Source organism: Protopterus annectens, chromosome 5.part0, assembly GCF_019279795.1.
Source record: "Protopterus annectens isolate FY-2018-M chromosome 5.part0, PAN1.0, whole genome shotgun sequence".
Lineage (NCBI taxonomy): Eukaryota > Metazoa > Chordata > Ceratodontiformes > Protopteridae > Protopterus > Protopterus annectens.
Window position 1 is genome coordinate 369279765 of NC_056735.1, and position 24637 is coordinate 369304401.

General features: G+C 42.8%; 1 protein-coding gene across 7 annotated transcripts in view; it reads right to left on the minus strand.

Annotated features, from left to right (window-relative positions):
• CASK (calcium/calmodulin dependent serine protein kinase) overlaps positions 1 to 24637 on the minus strand; it is a 4132188-nt gene that overhangs the window by 413017 nt on the left and 3694534 nt on the right. For all 7 annotated transcript variants that reach the window (XM_044072334.1, XM_044072332.1, XM_044072333.1 and 4 more), the window contains one exon: positions 13084 to 13169. In XM_044072334.1, coding sequence (XP_043928269.1) covers positions 13084 to 13169 — 86 coding nt within the window. The remainder of the gene's footprint in view (positions 1 to 13083; positions 13170 to 24637) is intronic.

Sequence of the window (24637 nt, forward strand, 5' to 3'; positions counted from 1 at the left end):
GTTTGTATTTTATAAATGAAAGAGCTAAATAAATACTTGGGAGTGGATCAGTTTGCCTTTTGCCTTCATTTCTGTTACTTCTCAAGTACAGATGACCTAGAGGAATTCATACATTTCTTGCATGAAATAGTAATATTAGCTGGGGACTTAAATTTACCAGAAACAGACTGTAATAATATTGATTCAACAACTTTAGTAAGGAAATTATTCACAATGTATATTCAGGAACAACAATTGCTTCAGATTGTAAAAAAAACTACCAGGGGAAGGAACATACTAGACACTGTTTGCGCTCGTAAAGAAACTACTGTTGCCTCTAGTCAAGTTTTACCGCCACTGATGTGCAGTGATCATGGGGTTATAAAGGTTAATTTGTTGATACATAATTCTGCCAAACTGACATCTAAACCAATGCACAGAAGGTTAATTACAGATCATACGGAAGCAAAACAGTCACTATGTAAAACTAACTGGAGTGAGGTACTCAGTGGAAAAAAGTTTTGAAAGAAATTATTTGAGGGCAAAAGATCAAAAAAATGTTAAATATCAGGGGGTTCTATTTCCATAAGAACAAGACATCTGATTAAGATGAGAGAAAAAAAATATAGGAAATGGAAAAGCGGTCGAACTACAACTTTGAAAACTGAAATAAACAAGCTGGACAACCAGATTATGCATAGTGTGAGACAAGATCAAGAAAATTTATATAGATATTGAGAATAACAGGAAAAGTACAGTTGTGTATCTACCATAAATGTAGATGTTCGAGTGTATTCACTGTTGCAGTCATTACACTTGGGTTAATCTGCTGGCAGGCTACCCGCAGTCGGCCTGAATTCCAAAGTCCTGGTCCGGCGTCGGTTGCTGTCGCCTCTTCCCTGACATCAGTGCGCCTAGGGTATAAAAGATGCAGTCAACGCCATTTTCGTTTTCATCAGTTTTCCTTGCCCCAGATGTCAGGTGCCCCCAAAAGGGTAGGCTAAAAAATTCTGATCATAAAAAAGCATGCACATAATCTTCATCTACAAGCAAATACACCACATAAGTTGTATAAAATAGAGAAGTACAGATAAGTCCCAGCAATGAAAGGGGGATGGTGGGACGGTAACCTGGACTACATCAGTGAATACACTCGAACATCTACATTTATGGTAGGTACACAACTGTACTATGTTCATCATGTTTCACTGTTGCAGTCATTACACTTGGGTTGAATCCCAAAGCTGAGGTTGGGTGGCTGGGCCTAAATAGAATTAGGAGAGGCTATAAGGCCCTGCAGAACTGCAGTGGCAAAGCCTGCTCTGGATTTAGAGTAAAGAGGTAAGTGGTAGTGCTTTGTAAAAGTGTGCACTGAAGTCCAGGTTGCAGCCTCCAAAATGTCCTTGGTTGGTACTCCTCTGAGGAAGGCTGCTGAAGTGGCTGCTGCTCTGGTAGAATGTGGCCTAATGCCCTTAGACACTGATTTGCCATGTTGTAAATAGCAGAAATGAATGCAGTGGCCTATCCATTTTGAAATAGTCTGCTTTGAAATAGCTTTTCCTTGTGATCCTGCAGCATATGCCACTAAGAGTTGCTCCGTCTTTCTGAAAGCTTTACTTTTGTCCAAGTAAAAGCGTAGCTGTCTGTGTATGTCCAAAGAATGCAGAAGTCTCTCCCTCTTATTCTGTGGGTTTGGATAAAAGGTAGGCAAATGTATGGTTTGGTTAAGAGCCACACTGGACACTAACTTAGGCATAAATGTTGGGTTTGTCCTTAGAGAAACCCTGTCTGGATGAAAAATAATAAAAGGTTCCACAGCCATTAGTGCCTGTAACTCTGAGACTCTTCTTGCTGAAGTTATTGCTAGGAGAAGAGCTGTTTTCCATGATAAGTATTTTATCTCAGCTGTATTGGCTGGCTCAAAAGGAGGCAGTGTGAGTTTTTCCAATACAAAATTGAGGTCCCATGCAGGTACTGGAGCTCTCCTTGGAGGTGTTATGTTTTTGGCCCCTCTGAGATGCTGCCTTAGCAGTGGATGTGAAAAAAATGGTGGGTCCGTATTGTAATGAGCTGAAATGGCAGAGGCATGGATCTTAATTGATGAGAAGGACAGGCCTTTGTCCAGCATCTCAGTTAGGTATTTTAAATCTGAGGAATATTTGGTACAAGCGTGACAATTCCTTGTGCCTGGTTCCAAGCACAGAATCTCTTCCATTTTTCTGCATAAGATTTTCTGGTGCTGGGCCTCCTGGCCTTCAAAATAACATCCATAACTGTTTTAAAGAGAGGTGTGTTCTGAATGGTTAAATTATCCACCATGCAGCCAGATTTAGGGTTCTGAGTTGGGTGTGCAGGATCTGATTGTTTTGTTGGGTCAGCAAATGAGGAATTTGAGGTATGTCCAGGCTGGGCCTTGAGACAAGCTCGTTAGGATTGGGTACCAGTGCTGGCGTGGCCAGTCTGGGGCAATCAGGATCATTTTTGGCTTCTCTTGTCTGATCTTTAGGAGTACCTTGAGGAGGAGAGGCAGAGGAGGGAAGGCATATACTGTAAGAGCTTTCCAGCTGAATGAAAGGGCGTCCACTTTCCATGCTCGTTTGTGATAAGCCCAAGTGCAGAATCTCTGTAGCTGGCAGTTGTGAGGGGAAGCAAATAGATCTATGTCTGGGCATCCCCATTTCCCTGTTATCATGCTGAAGATATGTGGATCTAGTTTCCACTCGTGAGGATCCATGCGGTTTCTGCTTAGTTCGTCTGCCAAAGTATTTGTCTTTCCTGGCAGGAAATGTGCTTGCAGGTGTACTTGATATGTCAATGCTGTGTTCCACAAAGTCATGGCTTGTCTGCAGAGGGGGTAGGAATGTGTGCCTCCTTGCTTGTTTATGTACCACATGACTGTAGTATTGTCTGTCTTTATCAGCAGTTGTCCTGGATAAAGTAGGTCCTTGAAGGCTGTCAGGGTATTCTGTACAGCTAGCATCTCTTTTTGATTGATATGAAGATGCAGTTGGCTTGCAGGCCATGTGCCCTGAATACATTTTCCTGCCATGTGTGCCCCCGAGGCATAATCTGATGCATCTGTTGTTAGTGTCTGCTTGGCTGTGGGTAAAGTGAATGTCTGTCCCTTGTTGTGGTGACAGGCCTGTGCCCACCATCAAAACTCCTGTTGCAGGCAGGGAATGAGAGTAATTAATGTTTCCAGGCTGTGGCAATGTTGAGTCCAAACATCTTTTAGATACCACTGTAGTTTCCTCATCTGCAGTTTTGCAAATGGAATTAGTAGAATGCAGGATGCCATGTAGCCCAGAGCCTGCAGAATTTTTCTTGCAGATAACTTGGTCTTTGTTGTCATGCTTTTGAAGTAAGAAGTCAGTTGCCTTTGTTTGTCTGGCATGAGATAAGCCATCTGGGCAGTTGTATTTAAGCTTGCACCCAGGAATATTATCTCTTGAGAGGGTACTAGTTTTGATTTATTTTTGTTTACTGTGTACCCTAGGCAAATTAATAATCTTTTTACAAACGCCAGATGTTTTAGTAGAATGTCCTTGTTCTCTGCTTGAATAAGGCAGTCATCCAAGTAAGGATATATTTGAATTCCTCTTTGTCTGCAAAATGCAAATACTGGTGCCAGGCATTTTGTGAAGACCCTGGGCGCAGTAGATAAGCCAAAGGGCAGTGCAGAGGATTGGAGGTGCATTGAGCCAGCTATGAATCTGAGGTATCTTCTGCAAGATTGTCTGATTGGGACATGCAGGTATGCCTCTTTGAGGTCCAAAGTTACTAGCCATGCCTTCTTGCCCAACATGGGCAGAAGCTGCTGCAGAGTCAACATTTTGAATTTTGGAATGTCCAGAAAAGTATTTAGAATAAAGAGGTCCAGAATTGGTCTCCAGGCTTTGTCCTTTCTTGGTACTAAGAAAAGTCTTGAGTAAAATCCTTGACCTTGCTCTTGTGGCACTGGCTGAATAGCCCTCATGTCCATGAGAGATGAAACTTGTTTTTGGGCCTCTGCCCATTGACTGTGTGGCAGGTCCGGCATAACTTTTGCCTTTGGAAGGGTGTGAAAGTGGAACTTGTAGCCCTGAGAGACTATATTTAAGACCCACTTGTCCTGGGTGATCATGTGCCAATTTTGTGAAAAAAGTGCTAGCTTTGTCCCTAAGGGTGCTGCTAAAAGATAAGTGCTTGGCATTGGCAGAGGGAAGTCATTGGGACTGTTTCCTACAAGACTGTGATTTATCTTCTCTGCTTTTGGAGGTAGAAGCACCCCATTGTTTGGGCCTGTATGAGTCCTGGGGCTGCTGTCTGCCTCTAGGGTGTCTGTATCTGCCTCTTTGTGGCCTGTCTGACACTGGAAAGGACCAATTCTTAGAAGGCCAGTTCCTGCTAAATCTGGGTGGCTGTATCTGTAAGAAATCCTTTACTGTCTGCACAGATTTAGCTTTATCCTCCATTTTCTTCAATACCTCTTCTGCCTTAACACCAAACAAAGTAGCATGCTGTAATGGAGCATCCAATAATTTTGCTTTAACATGATCAGGCAGATTCTGTTCCTTTAACCAAGCATGCCTTCTAATGACAGAACCTGTAACTGCGGCCCTGCAAGAGGCCTCCAGTGAATCAAAACCACATTGCAAAGTATGCTTTCCCACTTGTTCAGCTGCATGCAATAAATCCTGCATTTCCTTGTTCTCAGAACATTCAGAATTCGTCAACATTCTCTGTTTTAACAGTGACATTAAGTATTGCTGATATTTAAGCATATGAAACTGACAATTTAAAGCCCTTACAGCCAAGGTAGCAGAAGTGTAAACTTTTTTCCCCCATCTGTCCAGTGCCCTTGAATCCCTATCTGAGGGGACAGGGTTTTTTGCAGTAGAGGCCTTGACCCCTTTGGGACCCTGAGATATAGTTTCTGGGTCAGCAGCAGGGTTTTTGTATAGAAATTTATGAGAATCTGGAACCCTGTCGTATCTGTCTGGCTTAACAGGTGCAGGAGGTAAAGAGTCGGGAGACAGTCCAGACTCTGAAAATACATCATCTACAATGTCTAGAACGGGTAGAATAGCAAGAGGTCTGTGCTGAGGTAGTAGAAGAAAGTCTCTGAGCCTTTTCTTAGATTCTGAGTAATCTTGGCTCTCCCAGTGGAAATGCTCCCTCATGGTATGCAGGGTTTCCCCAAAGGAATAATCATCAGGAGGAGAAGCTGAAGGAATAGATTCTTCAGCATCAGAATCCTCATCGGGAGGAATAGAATATCTCTGTTCTGAAGAGGAGTCAGAGGAAATGGAAACCTGATCAGAGGAATCATATTCAGTGTCTTGCCTAGGCCTCTTATCAGGAGGGGGATGGGAACCCCTGATCAAAGTAATTACGTCTTTGGCCATTTTGAGCATCTGTTTCTTAGGCATGGAAGTCTGTCCTGGAGAATGCTGTACATGTTTCCTTGTCTTTAAAGCTGTTTTAGTCTTTGTCTTGGATGCTGAAGTTGGCTTGATATAAAGCTGTGTAGGTTTGAAAACATCCTCAGAAGCCGATGCCTGCTCAGCAGCTTCAGACCCATCTGAGGGATTAGTTTCCGAAGGCCCAAAACCTTGAGTATCCAGAGGCCTAGTTGTCTCCAAGTGGGAGTTGGAGGCGGCCTGTGGCTCTGAGGTAGCGGGTGTCAGGGGCTGCGTAAGCGCCTCACTGAGAACCGGCGACTGGCCTAGAAGAGGCTTCGTCATCGGTTTTGGACCTCGGATGCCTGTCCTTTTCTTTTTCCTTGCACTTTTTATGAACTCCGGTCATCAGCTGTTCCGATGGCATTATATAGTTAAACCTATGGCCAAAGTAATGAAATGCAAAATCGTACCAACGCTTAATAGTGCATTGGTTAAATCTAGCACAAAACCAAAAACTAGCAACGTCGTGGTCAGGGCCTAGGCAAGGAATACAGTAAGAATGAAAATCCTTATGAGGTATTTGCTTCCCACAAGAAATACAATTGTTAACTTTTTCTGACATCGGTCTGGAGCAAGAAAAAATTTTCCCTAACAGGGTACTTAGCTTTATTGAAGACTTTGGATCTGAAATTCAATTTTGAAAATCTCAGGAGTCGGCCAACTGGCACTTGCGAACTGCTTTTACTTTGGGCACCGCGCGGCAAGAAAGACTTAAGAAAAAGGCATCGGCTGCATCTTTTATACCCCTGGTGCACTGACGTCAGGGAAGAGGTGACAGCAACCGACGCCGGACCAGGACTTTGGAATTCAGGCTGACTGCGGGTAGCCTGCCAGCAGGATAACCCAAGTGTAATGACTGCAACAGTGAAACACGATGAACATCCTTTTTATACATACATAAGATGTGGAGGGAGTAAAGACACACAAATTGATAAACTGTATGCAGATTCTACAATTTATTCTCAGACACAACAGATTATAGATATATTTACAAAATCTTATGCAAAACAGTTTGGCTCCACAAAAGGGGTAGTAAGTTGCCCTAGTGGCATCCAGGTAACCCCAGATACTGGAATCAAATTAGATTATATCGAAAAAGAACTGTGCCAAGTGGATCCAAATAAAGCACAGGGAGGAGACAGAATTAGTAACAATGACCTGAGAACACTTCAGCAAGAACTTACAGTACTATTGTATCTATTAATCACTAGGTCATATAAATATGGCGAGATTCCCCAAGATTGGAGACATGCGCTTATTAAACCTGTCTTCAAGGGAAGGGGAGTAGGACAAACCCAGAGTCATATAGACTCAAGTCTACTTTCATGTTGTGGAAAAATAATGGAGAAGGTAATATTGGATAAGTTATTGTCAGAACTGGATAGGTTGGGACTTGAAACCATATACCAGCATGCATATGTTGAAAACAGATGTATTACCACCTGTAACATGATGTTCTATAACAATATAACAGCTATGAATGAAAAATTGTGCTGTGATATAATTTATATAGATTTATCTTCAGCATTTGATAGGGTCATGCATAAAACACTGATTAATAAATTAATACAGCTAGGTATTGATGTACTCTTGATAAGATGAGTAGCTGCATGGCTTACAAATAGGACATGGCAGGTATCATACAGCAAACATACAGGTGAAATCCTTGGTTACAGTCAGGGTGTCCCACAGGGCTCTCTCCTAGGACCTTACTTGTTTAGACTGCATCTTTCAGACCTACCTTTTTTATCTTAGGTGTTCTACTGCCTATATGCAGATGACCTGAAACTGGGTAAACTGATTACATGTGTTATAGATAAGGTGTGTCTGCAAAACAAATTGACTAAATTGACCATCTGGCCACAGCAGAGTAGTAAGTGATAAACACATCAAAAACTAAGCATATAAAATTTGGGAGGCATAAATTGAAAGGTGAACATTTAATATAACACATAGTGACTGAAACTGTAGACTCATTTACGGACCTGGGTATATGGATAGATTCAGCTGTGAGTTTTTCTAATCATATCAACCAGTCGGTTAATGACAGTTTTAGAACTATAGGTTGTATAAAAAGATTTATAAAGTCTAGGAAATCAAAAATGATGAAGTCATTGTTTGTTAGTTACATTAGACCCAAACTTGAGTATGGAATAACAATATGGAACCCTATAAGAAAACAAGCATGAGTAAACTGGAAATAGTACAGCGGAAATATACCAAGGGCATCCGTGGATGTGAAAATGTAAGTTATTATGAAAGACTAAACTATCTGAACTTGTATATCGTCTCTTAAAGATATCTAAGAGGAGATCTTATTCAAGTAGAAAGGGAATTTAGAGACAACTACCTCTGGGAATGTTTGGGGTCATCAAGCAGTACTAGAGAATCATCAGACAACCTGTGTAAAGACTGTATAGGAATGAGAAATGTACTATTCGGTTCTCTGACAGAGTAGCTGAAGCATGGAAGAGACTACCAAATTACATTAAAGCAAGTTTAGATATTTTTAAGAACAGCCTGGACACTTATTATGGGAACAAGTATTATGGTATACTGGCAAGCTATATGGGCTTTTAAAGCCTGCGCTTGAAATATTTGTATGTATGTATGTATATAGTGGCCAAAGCCTGTCACTGCAAGATATCAGCAAGGAAGAAGGGAAAATTCAGTGCAAGGAAGTTCAGGGTTTGGTAAATGTCCAAGTTGTGGATAGTGTCTATAGGCTATAATAGTAATGATGGATGTACTAGCTTCATTAATCTAACCAACAATCAGTTCTTCAATGCCACATTACATTCTTCATTTGTATGCTTTTGACCAGATGAGGCAAACAGTGCACTGTTTCAGTTATTAGCATCTTACACAAGCAAAGTGACCTTGAAGGCAGACAATCAAGTTAACTCTGCTTGGCCATTTCCCTAACAGACAGAGATAAGTACACTCTGGCAATAATGGTCCATCAAAGGCAGCAGACTTTTCCACAGAAAACGAAGCTCTAAGAGCAGGACTCCCAAAAGAAAATTTTGACAGCACTTTTTAAGTCTGCTACATAATGAGGAAAAATCAAAGAATGACAGTACTCTAGACTAGGATCAGATACCATTTTCTGTACTAAGAAGGTGACCGAGTTTTATATCTACCAGAATGACCATGATTACAGACAGTATTACTCCATCTGAGAGGGCAGACAGGACATGACGGTGAAGCCCTTATGTTCCTAAAATGACTCCAGAAATATCAACCACAAGCATTTGGAGTGAGAAGGAAAATGTGATAAACTATAAAACGAGAAGCCCTAGCTTGAAATAATAAAACCAGTGCTTGGGTGAATGGCTGAACTCTGGTAGGAAAAAAACAAAACAAAACAATGGATGGGTGGTAAATGGTCTGGGGTGTAAGCCTGCAAAACATTGGTCTCGGATATCACACTACTAACACATCTCTAAAAAGAAGTAAACATTACTCACATAGCAACAAATTTATTACTACCAAAGTAAAAGATACACTGCAACTGATGTGTATACAACAGCATGTGAAATGGATCTGCAATGGTTGAGGCAAATCTAAGCCCCAAGTTCTCAAATGTTGAGACATACATATGTATGTGTGCATGCACAGACACACACAAAGACACACACACAAAGATTCTCCTGTAACATGATGCTTCTAGAGGAGCCCTGAAGCTTCCATTTTGCACCATTACAGGGAATCATGGAAAGAGATTCAGACTACATAAACACCACATAACTACACCTGACCTGTTCAACACCTTAACTACCTGACAGGCTGCAGATACTACTTAACTGACATTTCAACCCATAAAAAAGACCCTTATGTCTGTTCCATACATTCTTGAGTTCTGTCACCCTTTTTGACCATACTCTTCTGGCTGCTCAGTTAACTCCCAACATTTCAGTGGAAATGTAATTATTTGCATGAGAACATCTGGAATAACAGTGCTTCTTTAAACAATATTCTGCACAGCTGAGTCTACAGGATCTATATTCTAAAATTCCACATCCTGAGGGAATCAAACTCAGGATTACAGGATGTGCCTCATTAGCATCCCATACCTTTAATCCTCTGCAGTGAACACATAAACAAGTTAGTTTTGTCAGTCTAACTTTCTTATTCACCTTGAGGACCTTCCCCTCAAACAAGTGGTCTTCATAAGCAAGATCAGAAATACAGGTCTGTTTATCAAGAAGAAAGAAGATGCTACAATGGAAATGAAATGGAAATTAACAAGACGACAAGTGAAACAGACCTGAAAGCATTATTTTGCAGGTGTGGTTGCACAGTGGAATACAGGTTAAGCACTGTTGCCTCACAGCACTTGGTTCTCTGATTTGGTTCTCAAACTGAGTGTTTTTTTTTGGAGAGGTGGCATGTCCCCTGTGTCCACATGGTTCTTTACTGGGTGCTTTCCTGCCCTTCCCATATCCTACAGATAAGCCATAGGTGATCTGACAAACCTTTAAATTACCTGAAGATGTGCATACCATACACAAGTGAATGAATGTACATCCTGTAACAAACTGGCACCCTACATAGACCTAGTCTCCCTGCCTTGCCACCACTGAGTGACTCCCTCTTGACCATGAAACAGATAAAGTGAGGACTGGAAAATGAATGAAGGAATAAATAAACTAGGATATAAAAGGATCTGCTACACGAGGTGGTTAATGACAAACACATGCTCCTTCAGACATGGTTCAGGCATATCACTCACAAAGGTGGGATCAGAAAGGTGGAAGGATGAATAGTAAAGGAAACACAGACAGCAAAAGTAAACCATTAAGTTGAAGACTCCATTCACATGAAAGCATCCAGAAAAATGGCGAAGAATAGAAAGTCTTTGTGGGGCCATTGAACAGGCTACTACTACTGCCCTACTTTTTTATGTAGAGACATCATATTAAGCAGGACTACAGGTAGAAACAAAACTTTTAGTGTAATTTCAGTGATTCATTTACTCTGTATTAATATAATGCAGTCCCCAACTGTTCCCCTGATTTCATGGTTTTCTTCTGTTCAATATACATAAATACTGCTGCTCCTGAAACAAAATTCATAACAGACATTGGCAAAGAAAAAAGGTCAGTTCCCTGGCTTTGTGGCAAATAAGGATAAGAGCCTTGACTGCAGTCCAGGTGACTACAGATTCAATAACTGCTACAGTACTCTAACAGCAAGGTAATGAGTGTGGTGAAAGGAGTGAAGGGGTGTGGCCTGTTTGCCTTTTCCTGGGGGGTGGGAGAGGATCGTGTACACTTAAGAGCACAATGGTGGTAGTCCTGGTAGAGACTGGGGGAAATCAACATTTGTTCCCTGAGGAAAGGGCAAGGCTGCTTAGATGATCACCCACTGCCGAAGAGAGAGGACATCCTCTGCTGCACACCCACCCCTCATGCCTCACTGGGTGCATGCTAGTAGGGCAGGAGAGAAAGAAAAGAAAACACTCAAACCACCTTGACAGCTGTCTGAATGATGACCCCCGCCAATGTTCTATCCTCACTCTGGTGGTGGGGAACTAATAGATTGATTGGCTGGAAAGAAGCTGATGATGGACAGACAGTGGGGGCAAAAAGGAAAACCGTACAGAGATCAGTCCATCTTCATGTGCAGGGAGTTTACATCTTGTTAAAAATGCTTCACGAAGGATTCTTTGAGGATGCTTTATCATGGTAAGTGGTATCCTATGGTTCTAAATAATAATGTATGCAGCACTTGATATACATAACACATCATTCTACTTAGATAGCCATATGATAATCATTAATTTTTTAACCACTGGGTGTGGACAGACCAACAGAGAAGGACAGTGTCTGAGTCTGATGCACCACTTCCTGGTCTTTAAAATGAAACAGAATTAAGTGTAGTGCTGTGGAGCCTGCAGTGTGTAAGGAACTGCTCTTCTATAGGACTTACTCTTCTGCAGCTGACTGACAGCACCTTCCACGGCCACGTGCAGCTCCAAAAAGAGGTACAAATTAGTCTGCTTAAGGAACTATGCCATTCTCTTACACCTCAACAATGGATCAGAAGATGTGGAAAGCTGTAGCCCTTACTAAATAATGGAATATTTTTTGATTATTTCAGATTATGTATACTTTTGTTTTTTTGTCCAGAACTTCGAAGTGACTTTCTCTAAACCATATCAACGCAGTCAGACCTACAGAAGACTGGATGATGGGAAATAACACATGCTACCAAAAGTGGATCAGATAACTAATTAACTTTACGAACTGAAGAACAGAAGCATTTTTATTCACAGTCTTTTTTCTGTCTCGAGGAGTTGAGTAAGAATCTATTAAGCAACGAACAGCTGAATGCAGATTACTTGTATAAAATAAGGGAAAAACATAATGCACCAATTCTACTCATAATGCACTAATTGTACTCAAGTTCATAGCTTGCTTGCAGCATTACAGGTTCATAGGTGTGTACTAGGCGAATGGCACTGGAGCCATTACAAGCCTAGCCCATACGATTACCATGGCATCGTGCCACCCGACCTTAATTTCCACTGCCTCTGTCGAGTAGAGTCACTGGAGTGATCCCCGGGGTGAATTTTCTATTTCCCATCCACTAATCAAGATTTCTCTTGAAGAGGGCCAGTGAGGCACTCCGCTTGACATGTATGGGAAGTCTATTCCCATAGCATGGGCAGTCTCTGGGTTATGAACCTGTCCCTCACAGATGTGACTTTATTTATTTTTGCTTTACAGGTTTGTTACCCAAACAACACAGTGGTGAAGCCATAAGCATTGCTGCATCACAGTACATGGCTCTCTTGTACAGTTCCCTAGTAGGATGTCTTCTGCGTGCAGTTCGCATGTCATCCCTGTATGCATGAGGATTTTTCCTCCATCTCTCTCAAATCCCAAAGACACTTGGATAAAAGAAGTGACAATCCTCCAAACGGCCTTAAGAGTGCATGTATCCAGCAATGAACTTCAGCCCATCTAGGACTGGTTCTCTCCAAACGGCTTTATGAGTGCATGTATCAAGCAATGAACTTCAGCCCATCTAGGACTGGTTCTCTCCAAATATCCTTAGGGGTGCATGTATCCAGCAATGAACTTCAGCCCATCTAGGACTGGTTCTCTGTCTCTATACCTACTGAGTGCTGTGATAGGGCATAGCTCCCCTTCGATAAACCAGGTACTGGATAATGAATGATTTACAAATACCTACTAAGCACAAGTGTCTCCCTCTAGGATTACCCTAAGAGTGCTGCTATGGTTAAGTTCCTTCATTACATCACAAAATGCTGGCAAAATGAAACAAAAGTGTAACTATCTGCAATGCCTGAGCATTGCTTCTAGCACAGGACATTCACCTCTCCATTTTCTTTCATCCTACCCTAGATATCTCAGACTTTTCTAAATGTGACAATTGTTCTGGAATGTTTCACCACATACAGTATTACTTGCATTTTACTCCTCTAAGGGGCACAATACATGTAACAAATAAAAGCTTGAAGGAAACTTCAGAGACAAATCAGGCTGCTGACACATGTTGCCTTAGCTGTGGAGTCATTATCTTCAACACACTACAGTGTTTGCCTGTTTTCTGGACCATTAGCGCTCATCAACCACCATGAAAAAGGCAGCAACTACAAATACATAAAGTTAGCACCTAAGACACTTACCAACATCTTCTGAAGTTGTTCAACTGTCTGGTTTGCTACACTGATTCCATTAATTTCCCGTATTTCATCACCAACGTGAAGCGTACCTGAAAGGAATATGTAAAGAAAGTATTACAAGTGCCACTCTACAGGGTGCTATAAAAATAATCTCTTTATTTTTTTCTATACCATACCATACACCATATATCAGCTTCAGACATTTTCACTGCAACGTTTGGTTTGGAACTGGGAGGATCCAGATGTTGCTAAGGCAAGGCAACATATAATGGTCTACTCTCAGGATAAATAACAATTTTTAGCATGAATCCCTTCAGTGGAGTAAAGCTACACACTGTTTTAAGTAAACTACAGTATTCTTTGAAAAAATATGGCATATAAGTGATTTACATAAGGCAACAAAGGAGCTTATCTGTAAAGCAAATGTTTTATTTATTGTATTTTACATTTGTTAACTGGGAAAGTCCAACTTGGAACAAAGGCAATTTTCAGTGGAGGCCTGGAGAGAAATGCTCCAGACACATGTCTTTGTAACGTGGAAGGAAACCTGAGCATCCGGAGGAAACCCACATGAACGCAGGGAGGACATGCAGACACCACACAAAAAGCACTCCAGCCAAGAATTAAACCGGAGAACCTCTTGCTGTGAGGCGACAATGCTACCGTTGCACCACTGCACCATTTATTTTTTACTCTTATGCAGCTGACCATCAAGTGTGTTGGTACTCCCCTCCTTCTCCTCGATCTCAGATGCTGGGACTCTAGCCTGACCCCCCCCCCCCCCCTCCATAAGCCTAATCCAATATTTTTCCTGTTGTCTGAGACCAGACTAAGATAACCCAGTGTCATACTCATGGCCATAGGGATTTTTGTTTTATGGCCTACCTGCAGTAATAAAGTGACGAAAGCACAGAATATCTATCACTGTGTGCTCCAGTATTTGTAAGCTAAGATGGAGCCCTCACAGTTTACCTACTGTGGGCTACTGCCCTGTGCTTAAAATCCCTTCCCTTCCCTTTCCTGAGCTATTTAATTTCCTATCCTTTACAGCAGGGTCCTCAGGTGCCACACTTGGTAGCTGAATAAAGACTGCCTTTGTCTAACAGTCAGGCCTCCAACCCTGTGTGCCACACAGCCAGGTTCCCGCAGAGCAGCAGGTTGCTGTAGCCTACTCCCCTAAGACTGTGGCTCAGCCACTAATTCTGTCACATTCCATGAAGAAGCTCAAATATATGGATTAAACTGCAAAGTACAGTTGTGTACCTACCATAAATGTAGATGTTTGAGTGTATTCACTGTTGCAGTCATTACTCTTGGGTTATCCTGCTGGCAGGCTACCCGCAGTCGGCCTGAATTCCAAAGTCTTGGTCTGGCGTCGGTTGCTGTCGTCTCTTCCCTGACGTCAGTGCGCCAGGGGTATAAAAGATGCAGCAGACGCCATTTACTTCAGTTTTCCTTGCCCCAGATGTCAGGTGCCCCCAAAAGGGTAGGCTAAATAAATTATGCCAATAAACATGCCTGCACTAAAGTAAACATTTCTTTCATCTACAAGCAAATACACCACATAGGTTGTATAGAATAGAGAAGTACAGATAAGACCCAGCAAAAGAAAGGGGAATGGTGGGAGGGTAACCTGGACTGCAACAGTGAATACACTCGAACATCTACATTTATGGTAGGTATACAACTGTATTATGTTCACTGTGTTTCACTGTTGCAGTCATTACTCTTGGGTTGAATCCCAAAACTGAGGATGGGTGGCTGGGCTAAATAGGATTAGGAGAGGCTATGAGGCCCTGCAGAACTGCAGTGGCAAAGCCTGCTCTGGATTTAGAGTAGAGAGGTAAGTGGCAGTGCTTTGTAAAAGTGTGCACTGAACTCCAAGTTGCAGCCTCTAATATGTCTTTGGTTGGTGGTACTCTGAGGAAGGCTGCTGAAGTGGCTGCTGCTCTGGTTGAATGTAGCCTAATGCCCTTAGGCACTGATTTGCCATGCTGTGAGTAGCAGAAATGAATGCAATGCCCTATCCATTTTGAAATAGTCTGTTTTGAGATAGCCTTTCTTTGCGTCCTGCAGCACATGCCACTAAAAGTTGCTCAGTCTTTCTGAAAGCTTTAGTTCTGTCCAAGTAGAAGCGTAGCTGTCTGTGTATGTCCAAAGAATGCAGAAGTCTCTCACCCTTGTTCTGTGGGTTTGGATAAAAGGTAGGCAAGTGAATGGTTTGGTTAAGGGCCACACTGGACAGCACCTTAGGCATAAATGTTGGATTCGTCCTCAATGAAACCTGTCTGGATGGAAAATAATAAAAGGTTCCACAGCCACGAGTGCCTGTAACTCAGAGACTCGTCTTGCAGAGGTTATTGCTAGGAGCAGAGCTGTTTTCCAGGATAAAAAATTTTTATATCAGCTGTTGAGGCCTGCTCAAAAGGAGGCAGTGTTAGTTTTTCCAAGACATAATTGAGGTCCCATGCAGATATTGGTGCTCTCCTTGGAGGTCTTATGTTTTTGGCCCCTCTGAGGTACTGCCTTATTAAAGGATGAGAAAAGATAGGTGGTTCCGTACTGTAATGGGCTGAAATGGCAGAGGCATGAATCTTAATTGATGAAAAGGATAGGCCTTTGTCCAGCATCTCAATTAAGTATTGTAAAATCTGAGGAATATTTGGTACAAACATGTCAATTCCTTGTGCCTGGTTCCAAGCACAGAATCTCTTTCATTTTTCTGCATAAGATTTTCTGGTACTGGGCCTCCTGGCCTCCAAAATAACATCCATCACAGCTTTGGAGAGAGGAGTGTTCTGAATGGCTACATTATCCGCCATGCTGCCAGATTTAAGGTCCTGAGTTGGCTGAGCAGGATCGGATTGTTTTGTTCGGTCAGTAAGTGAGAAATTTGGGGCAATGTCCAGGCTGGACCTTGGGACAAGTTCTTTAGGACTGGGTACCAGTGCTGGCATGGCCAGTGTGGGGAAATCAGTATCATTTTTGGCTTTTCTTGTCTAACCTTTAAGAGTACCTTGGGGAAGGGGCAGTGGAGGAAAGGCATATACCGTTAGGTTTTTCCAGCTGAAGGATAAGGCATCCACTTTCTATGCTTGCTTGTGATAAGTCCTTGTGCAGAATCTCTGTAGTTAGCAGTTGTGAGGGGAGGCAAATAGATCTATGTCTGGACTTCCCCATTTTCTTGTTATCAAGCTGAAGACTTGTGGATCCAGTTTCCACTCGTGGGGATCCAGGAGGTTTCTGCTTAGTTCGTCTGCCAGAGTATTTATTTTTCCTGGCAGGAATTGTGCTTGCAAGTGAACTTGATAAGTCAATGCTGTGTCCCACAAAGTCATGGCTTGTCTGCAGAGGGGGTAGGAATGTGTGCCTCCCTGCTTGTTTATGTACCACGACTGTAGTATTGTCCATCTTTATCAGTAGTTGTCCTGGATGAAGTAGATCCTTGAAAGCTGTCAGGGCATCCTGAACAGCTAGCATCTCTTTTTGATTGATATGAAGATGTATCTGGCTTGTGGGCCATGTGCCCTGAATACATTTTCCTGCTATGTGGGCCCCCCAGGCATAATCTGATGCATCCGTTGTTAGTGTCTGCCTGGCTGTGGGTAAAGTGAATGGCTGTCCCTTGTGGTGACAGGCCTGTGCCCACTATCGAAACTCCTATTTTAGGCAGGGAATGAGGGTAATTAATGTTTCCAGGCTGTGGCAATGTTGAGTCCAAACACTTTTTAGATACCATTGTAGTTTCCTCATATGCAGTCTGGCATATGGAATTAGCAGAATGCAGGATGCCATGAAGCCCAAAGCCTGCAGAATTTTTCTTGCAGATAACTGGGTCTTTGTTGCTAACATTTTGAAGTAAGAAATCAGTTGCCTTTGTTTGTCTGGCGTGAGATAAGCCATCTGGGCAGTTGTATTTAAGCTTGCACCCAGGAATATTATCTCTTGAGAGGGTAATAGTTTTGATTTATTTTCGTTTACTGTGTACCCTAGGCAAATTAGTAATCTTTTTACAAACGCCAGTAGAATGTCCTTGTTCTCTGCTTGAATACGGCAGTCATCCAAGTAAGGATATATTTGAATTCCTCTGTCTGCAAAATGCAATTACTGGTGCCAAGCATTTTGTGAAGACCCTGGGCGCAGTAGATAAGCCAAAGGGCAGTGCAGTGCAGAAAATTGGTAGTGCATTGAGCCAGCTATGAATCTGAGGTATCTTCTGCAAGATTGTCTGATTGGGACATGCGGGTATGCCTCTTTTAGCTCCAATGTTACAAGCTAAGCCTTCTTGCCCAGCATGGGCAGTAGCTGCTGCAGAGTCAACATTTTGAATTTTGGAACGTCCAGAAATGTGTTTAGAATAGACAGGTCCAGTATTGGTCTCCAGGCTTTGTCCTTTCTGGGTACCAAGAAAAGTCTCGAGTAAAATCCTTGACCCTGCTCTTGCTGTGGTACTCGCTGAATGGCCCTCATGTCCATGAGGGATGAAACTTGCTTTTGTGCCTCTGCCCATTGATTGTGTGGCAGGTCTGGCATACCTTTTGCCCTTGGCAGGGTGTGAAAGTGGAACCTGTAGCCCTCAGACACTATGTTCAAGACCCATTTGTCCTGGGTGATCATGTGCCAGTTATGTGAAAAAAGTGCTAGTTTACCCCCTAAGGGGGCTGCCAAAAGATAAATGCTTGATTCTGGTAGAGGAAAATCATTGGGACTGTTTCTTGTATGGCTGTGATTTGTCTTCTCCGCTTTTGGAGGTAGAAGTACCCCATTGTTTAGGCCTGTATGAGCCTTGGGGCTGGGATCTGCCTCTGGGGCGTCTGTATCTGCCTCTTTGTGGCCTGTCTGACACTGGAAAGGACCAATTCTTTGTGGCCAGTTTCTGCTAAATCTGGGTGGCTGCACCTGTAAGAAATCCTTAACTGTCTGCATAGATTTTGCTTTGTCCTCCATTTTCTTCAACACCTCTTTTGCTTTAACACCAAACAAAGTATCATGCTGTAATGGAGCATCTAATAATTTTGCTTTGACATGATCAGGCAGATTCTGTTCCTTTAACCAAGCATGTCACCTAATGACAGAACTCGTAACAGCGGCCCTGCAAGAGGCCTCCAGAGAATCAAAACCACCTTGCAAAGTATGCTTTCCCACTTGTTCAGTTGCATGCAATAAATCCTGCATTTCCTTGTTTTCTGCACATTCAGAATTTGTTAACATTTTCTGTTTAAGCAGTGACAATAAGTATTGCTGCTATTTAAGCATATGAAATTGACAATTTAAAGCCCTCACAGCAGAAGTGTAAACCTTTTTCCCCCATCTGTCCAGTGCCCTTGAATCCCTATCAGAGGGGATAGGGTTTTTTGCAGTGAAAGCCTTGACCCCTTTGGGACCCTGAGAAATAGTTTCTGGGTCAGCAGCAGGATTTTTATAAAGAAATTTGTCAATCTGGAACCCTGTAGTATCTATCTGGCTTAACAGGTGCAGGGATTAAAGAGACATGGGACAGGCCGGACTCTGAAAATACATCATCTACAATGTCTAAAACAGGAGGGATAGCAAGAGGCCTGTGCTGAGGTAGTAAAAGAAAATCTCTAAGCCTTTTCTTAGATTCTGATTAGTCTTGGCTCTCCAAGTGGAAGTTCTCTCTCATGGTATGCAGGGTTTCCCCAAAAGAATAATCCTCAGGAGGGGAGGCTGAAGGGATAGATTTTTCAGCATCAGAATCCTCATAGGGAGGGAGAAAGCATTCTTGGTCAGAAGAGGAGTCAGAGGAAATGGAAACCTGATCTGAAGATTCATATTCTGTCTCTTGCCTAGGCCTCTTCTCTGGAGGGGGATGGGAACCCCTGATCAAAGTAATTAGGTCTTCGGCCACTTTGAGCATCTGTTTTTTAGGCATGGAGGCCTGTCCAGGGGCTTGCTGTACTTGTTTCTTTGTCTTTAGTGGTGCTTTAGTCTTTGAAGCTGTAGTCGGTTTTATATATAACTGTGTAGGCCTGAAAACACCCTCAGAAGCCGATGTCTGCTCAGCGGCTCTGGACCCATCTGAGGGAATATTTTCCAAGTGCCCAATACCTTGAGTTTCCAGATGCCTAGTCTGCTCCACGTGGGAGTCGGAAGCGGCCTGCGGCTCTGAGGTAGCGGGCGTCAGGGGCTGCGAGAGCGCCTCACTGAGAACCGGCGACTGGCTTAGAAGAAGCCTCTTCATCAGTTTTGGACCTCGGATGCCTGTCCTTTTCCTTTTATAGGTTCATAGGTTTATACTAGGCTATCTGCCCTAAGGCATTTATAAGCCTAGCCCAAAGTTTTGTGGCTTACGCCACCCCTTATATGAAAAAATACTGTACCCATTAGTTTGTTGTGCCTCTGTCCAGCAGTGACACAGAGATGATTCCCGGGGTAAACCTACGATCTCCCATCCACAGGTCAAGATTTCTCTTGAACAGAGCCAGCAAGGTGCTCTGCCTCACATGGACCGGGATTTTATTCCACAGCATAGGGAGTCTCTGAGTGATAAATCCATCCCTCCAGCATGTCCTATTTATATCCGTGCTAAGGTTTAAGTCGCTTTCTCTAGTGGTTTTGTTGGATTTGGATTTTTTCAGGTGGAGCATGTCCATTAATTCCGGGTTGGACATGGCCTTGTATATCAGGCACATGTCACCTCTGAGCAGACGGTATGCGACTGAATAGAGCTGGAGTTTCTTCAATCTGGCAGCATATGACAGATTTTGGAGTCCCTTTATCCTTTTGGTGAGGAACTTTTGGGGTCTCTCCAATTGCTGCAGATGTCGGGTGAGATACATCCCGAATGGGGCATTGTACTCGATCATTGGTCTGATAAGTGAAGAGTACAGGAGAACAATGACCTCACTAGATCTGGATGTGAATCCCTTCATGATCAGGTGGGCAATGTAGAAGGTCTTTCTAACCACTTTAGCAACGTGAGTGTCAAAAGAAAGGCCACTGTCAACCTGGGTCCCCAGGTCCCTGATAACCTCTTCTGTGCTTAGTGGATTGCCACCTATATGGTAGCTTGGGGTTACCTTGTTTTTCCCGAAGGTATGACTATACATTTTTTGGCATTTAACTTCAGGCCATGGCTCTGGCATCAGCTATCTGTTTCCGTGAGTCCCTTCTGAAGGATATCCATGTCCGATGCACTTTCCACTATGGCCCAGTTTGCAGTCGCCTGCAAACTTTGTCAGCCAACGCCCTCCCATGTTGGCCTGTACTTCTGAGAAGTAGATGCCGAACAATAGGGGCCAAGGACCGAGCCTGTGGGACACCACTTGTGACCGGCTTGGAGTCTGACATAGCGCCAACAACTCTAACCCTGTGGGTTCTGTCCTTAAGCCAGTTTGCAACCCATCTTGTGACATATGGGTTTACATTTAAGCTGGTAAGTATTTTTTTGTCGAAAGCCTTTGCAAGGTCAAGGTAGGCTGTATGGACTGCCTTTCCCTCATCAATGGCCTTGGTGACTGTTTCAAAGAAGTCGACCAAGTTCAAAAGGCATGATCTGCCCTTGACGAAGCCAAACTGGGTCAGGTCCAATGTCTGCAAGTCCCCTATATCTTTGTTCATGAGCTCCATTATGATCCTCTCCATAGCTTTGCAGACTAGACTTGTTAAGCTTATGGGGCGTTAATTACCAGGGTCCGTAGAGGCACCGCCTTTGTGGAGTGGGACCACAGTTGCCGTCACGCCACTCCTTGGGCACGTATCCTGTGGTAAGGCTGAGATTAAACAGCTGCCTTATGTGCGGGTTTAATTCCTCATTTAGCTTCGTGTAGCACACAGCCGGGGACACCATCTGGTCCCATTGATGCTGTGTTTTTAGCTTTAGAGAGAGCAGCTTTCACCTGCGCATTTGAGATGTCTGGGAGGCTACACTCTGCTGGGATAGTTATCTCTCCTTTAGGGGAGAGGGTGAAGTTTGCACTGAACCTGTCTGCCAGTATGTTGGCAATGTCTGTGGGTTCAGTGATTTTTGTATCATTTTGGACTAATTCTGAGCATATCTGGGAGTTTCCACCCAGGTTCCTAACATAGCTGAAAAAGGCCTTATGATTGTCCTTTGAATCCATGGCAATTTTTCTCTCAAAATTGGCCTTAGTTGATTTTATGAGTGCTCGTATTTTTTTACTAATAATGATCAGGGGTGACTTCCCTTTTATGGATTTTGTTCTATCATGTAATAGCTTTCTCCTCTTATTGTAATGTTTGTTAATGGCTGGGTCCACCAGACTGGACGTTTGCCCTTTGTGGAAAGAGTCTTGGTTTTATTTGGGATTGCCTGATCCATGCAGTCCTGGAGGTGTTCATAGAAGGCATTTGTAAGGGCTTCCGCAGCTTGGGTTGTGGTTTCCTTGCATTTTTTGTGAATTGTGGTAGTCGGATGGCTATCCGACGACATTGTGTAATTAAATCTTCGGCCAAAGTAATGAAATGCAAAATCGTACCGACGCTTAATAGTGCGTTGGTTAAATCTAGCACAAAATCTGCAATTAGCTACGTCGTGATCAGGGCCTAGGCAAGGAATACAATAAGAATGGAAGTCCTTATGAGGTATTTGCTTCCCACAAGAAATACAATTATTAACTTTTTCTGACATCGGTCTGGAGCATGAAAAAAGTTTCCCCAACGGGGTACATAGTTTTAAATGAAGACTTCGGATCTGAAATTCGAACACGAAAATCTCAGGAGTCGGCTGACCGGCACTTGCGAACTGCTTCTGCTTCGGGCACCGCGCGACAAGAAAAGACTGAAGAAAATGCTGTCGGCTGCATCTTTTATACCCCTGGCACAATGACGTCAGGGAAGAGGCGACAGCAACTGACGCCGGACCAAGACTTTGGAATTCAGGCCGACTGCGGGTAGCCTGCCAGTAGAATAATCCAAGAGTAATGACTGCAACAGTAAAACACGATGAACATCTTCCCATTCCCTAACGGCCAAACCTATTTGGGAACCCAGAGATTTTCGGCACAAAAATACTGCAAGAACCTCACACTGAAGCTGGCAGGCTAAATTACAAAAAATGTGAAATCTGAGACAATACAGTGATTTCAGGAGGGTGGAAGGGAGTAGAAAGAGTAGGTTAGTTGCACAACTACAACGTATAACACTGCTTGTCATGGACATTCATACAGCAAACTGATATTCTTTGAAATCCTCCCACAAGTAAATGGTACTGCACAGGACATATTTTTCAGCAGTTTAACCAAATGACTTTGCACCCTTGCTCAACTTCGCCCAGGTTTTGAGGCAATGATTTATAGGCCCACTAGTCTGCATGCAAAAACAATCAGTACTGACGGGTGGGAAACTCTATCCCAGAAAAAACAATCCACTGAGCTTGAACAAAAGGGGACTTCTCACAGTTTATGGTTATGATTCATATAAGGGGTTGAAAACACAGAAGGATACAAGCAAAGGCTACTATCAGGACATACCAGATGGGGCCTGCAGAAGCAAGCCATCCAAATAAAGAAACATAACAAAGTCCTTTATATACAAGGTCTCCAACACAATGGCTAGCATTTTGGCAAAACACTTTCTTTGCAAGAGAAAGGCCCAACAGCAATACCCTGTACTGAAAAGTGAAACTAACCCAAAGTGAGCCAAAGAAACATCCCTGTGCAGACCACAGACACTGAAGCAACTTCCCTATGTAGATCCTAGACACTGAAGTAACTTCTCTATGTAGATCCTAGACATTGATGACACTTCCCTGTGTAAATCCTAGACAGTGAAGTAACTTCCCTATGTAGATCCTAGACACTGATGAAACTTCCCCATGTAGATCCTGGACACTGATGTAACTTCCCTATGTACATCCTAGACACTGATGTAACTTCCCTGTGTAGATCCTAGACAATGATGAAACTTCCCTATCTAGATCCTAGACACTGAAGCAACTTCCCTATGTAGATCCTAGACACTGATGAAACTTCCCTATGTAGATCCTAGACACTGATGAAACTTCCCTATGAAGATCCTACACACTGAAGTAACTTCCCTATGTAGATCCTAGACACTGATGACACTTCTCTATGTAGATCTTAGACAATGATGAAACTTTCCTAAGTAGATCGTAGATACTGAAGCAACTTCCTTATGTAGATCCTAGACACTGAAGCAACTTCCCCATGTAGATCCTAGACACTGAAGTAACTTCCCTACGTAGATCCTAGACACTGATGAAACTTCCCTATGTTGATCCTAAACATGGAAGCAATTTCCCTATGTAGATCCTAGACACTGCAACAACTTCCCTATGTTGATCCCAGACAATGAAGCAACTTCCCTATGTAGATCCTAGACAATGAAGTAACTTCCCCATGTAGATCCTAGACAATGAAGTAACTTCCCCATGTAGATCCTAGACACTGATGAAACATCCCTGTGTAGATCCTAAACACTGATGAAACTTCCCTGTGTAGATCCTAGACACTGAAGAAACTTCCCTGTGTAGATCCTAGACACTGAAGAAACTTCCTTATGTAGATCCTAGACACTGAAGTAACTTCCCTATGTAGATCCTAGAGATTGAGTTAACTTCCCTGTGTAAATCCTAGACAATGAAGGAACTTCCTATGTAGACCCTAGACACTGAAGCAACGTCCCTATGTAGATCCCAGACAGTGAAGCAACGTACCTATGTAGATCCTAGACACTGAAGCAACGTCCCATGTAGATCCGAGACATTGAAGTAACTTCCCTAAGTAGATCCTAGACACTGACAACTTCCCCAAGTAGATCTTAGACACTGATGCAACTTCCCTATGTAGATCCTAGACACTGAAGTAACTTCCCTATGTAGATCCTAGACACTGATGAAACTTCCCTATGTAGATCCTAGACACTGATGAAACTTCCCTATGTAGAGCCTAGACACTGAAGTAAATTCCCTATGTAGATCCTAGACACTGAAGCAACTTCCTTATTCAGATCCTAGACACTGATGAAACTTCCCTACATAAATCCTAGACACTGATGAAACTTCCATATGTAGATCCTAGACATGGAAGCAACTTCCCTATGTAGATCCTAGACACTGCAGTAAATTCCCTATGTTAATCCTAGACAATGAAACAACTTCCCTATGTAGCTCCTAGACAGTGAAGTAACTTCCCTATTTAGATCCTAGACACTGATGAAACTTCACTATGTAGATCCTAGACACTGATGAAACTTCCATATGTAGATCCTAGACACTGAAGTAATTTCCCTATGTAGATTCTAGACACTGATGAAACTTCATTATGTAGATCCTAGACACTGATGAAACTTCCCCATGTAGATCCTAGACACTGATGAAACTTTCCTATGTAGATCCTAGACACTGAAGCAACTTCCCTGTGTAGATCCTAGACACTGATGTAACTTCCCTATGTAGATCCTAGAGATTGAGTTAACTTCCCTGTGTAGATCCTAGACACTGAAGGAACTTCCCCATGTTGATTCTAGACACTGAGGCAACTTCCCTATGTAGATCCTAGACACTGATGAAACGTCCATATGTAGATCCTAGACACTGAAGTAACTTCCCTATGTA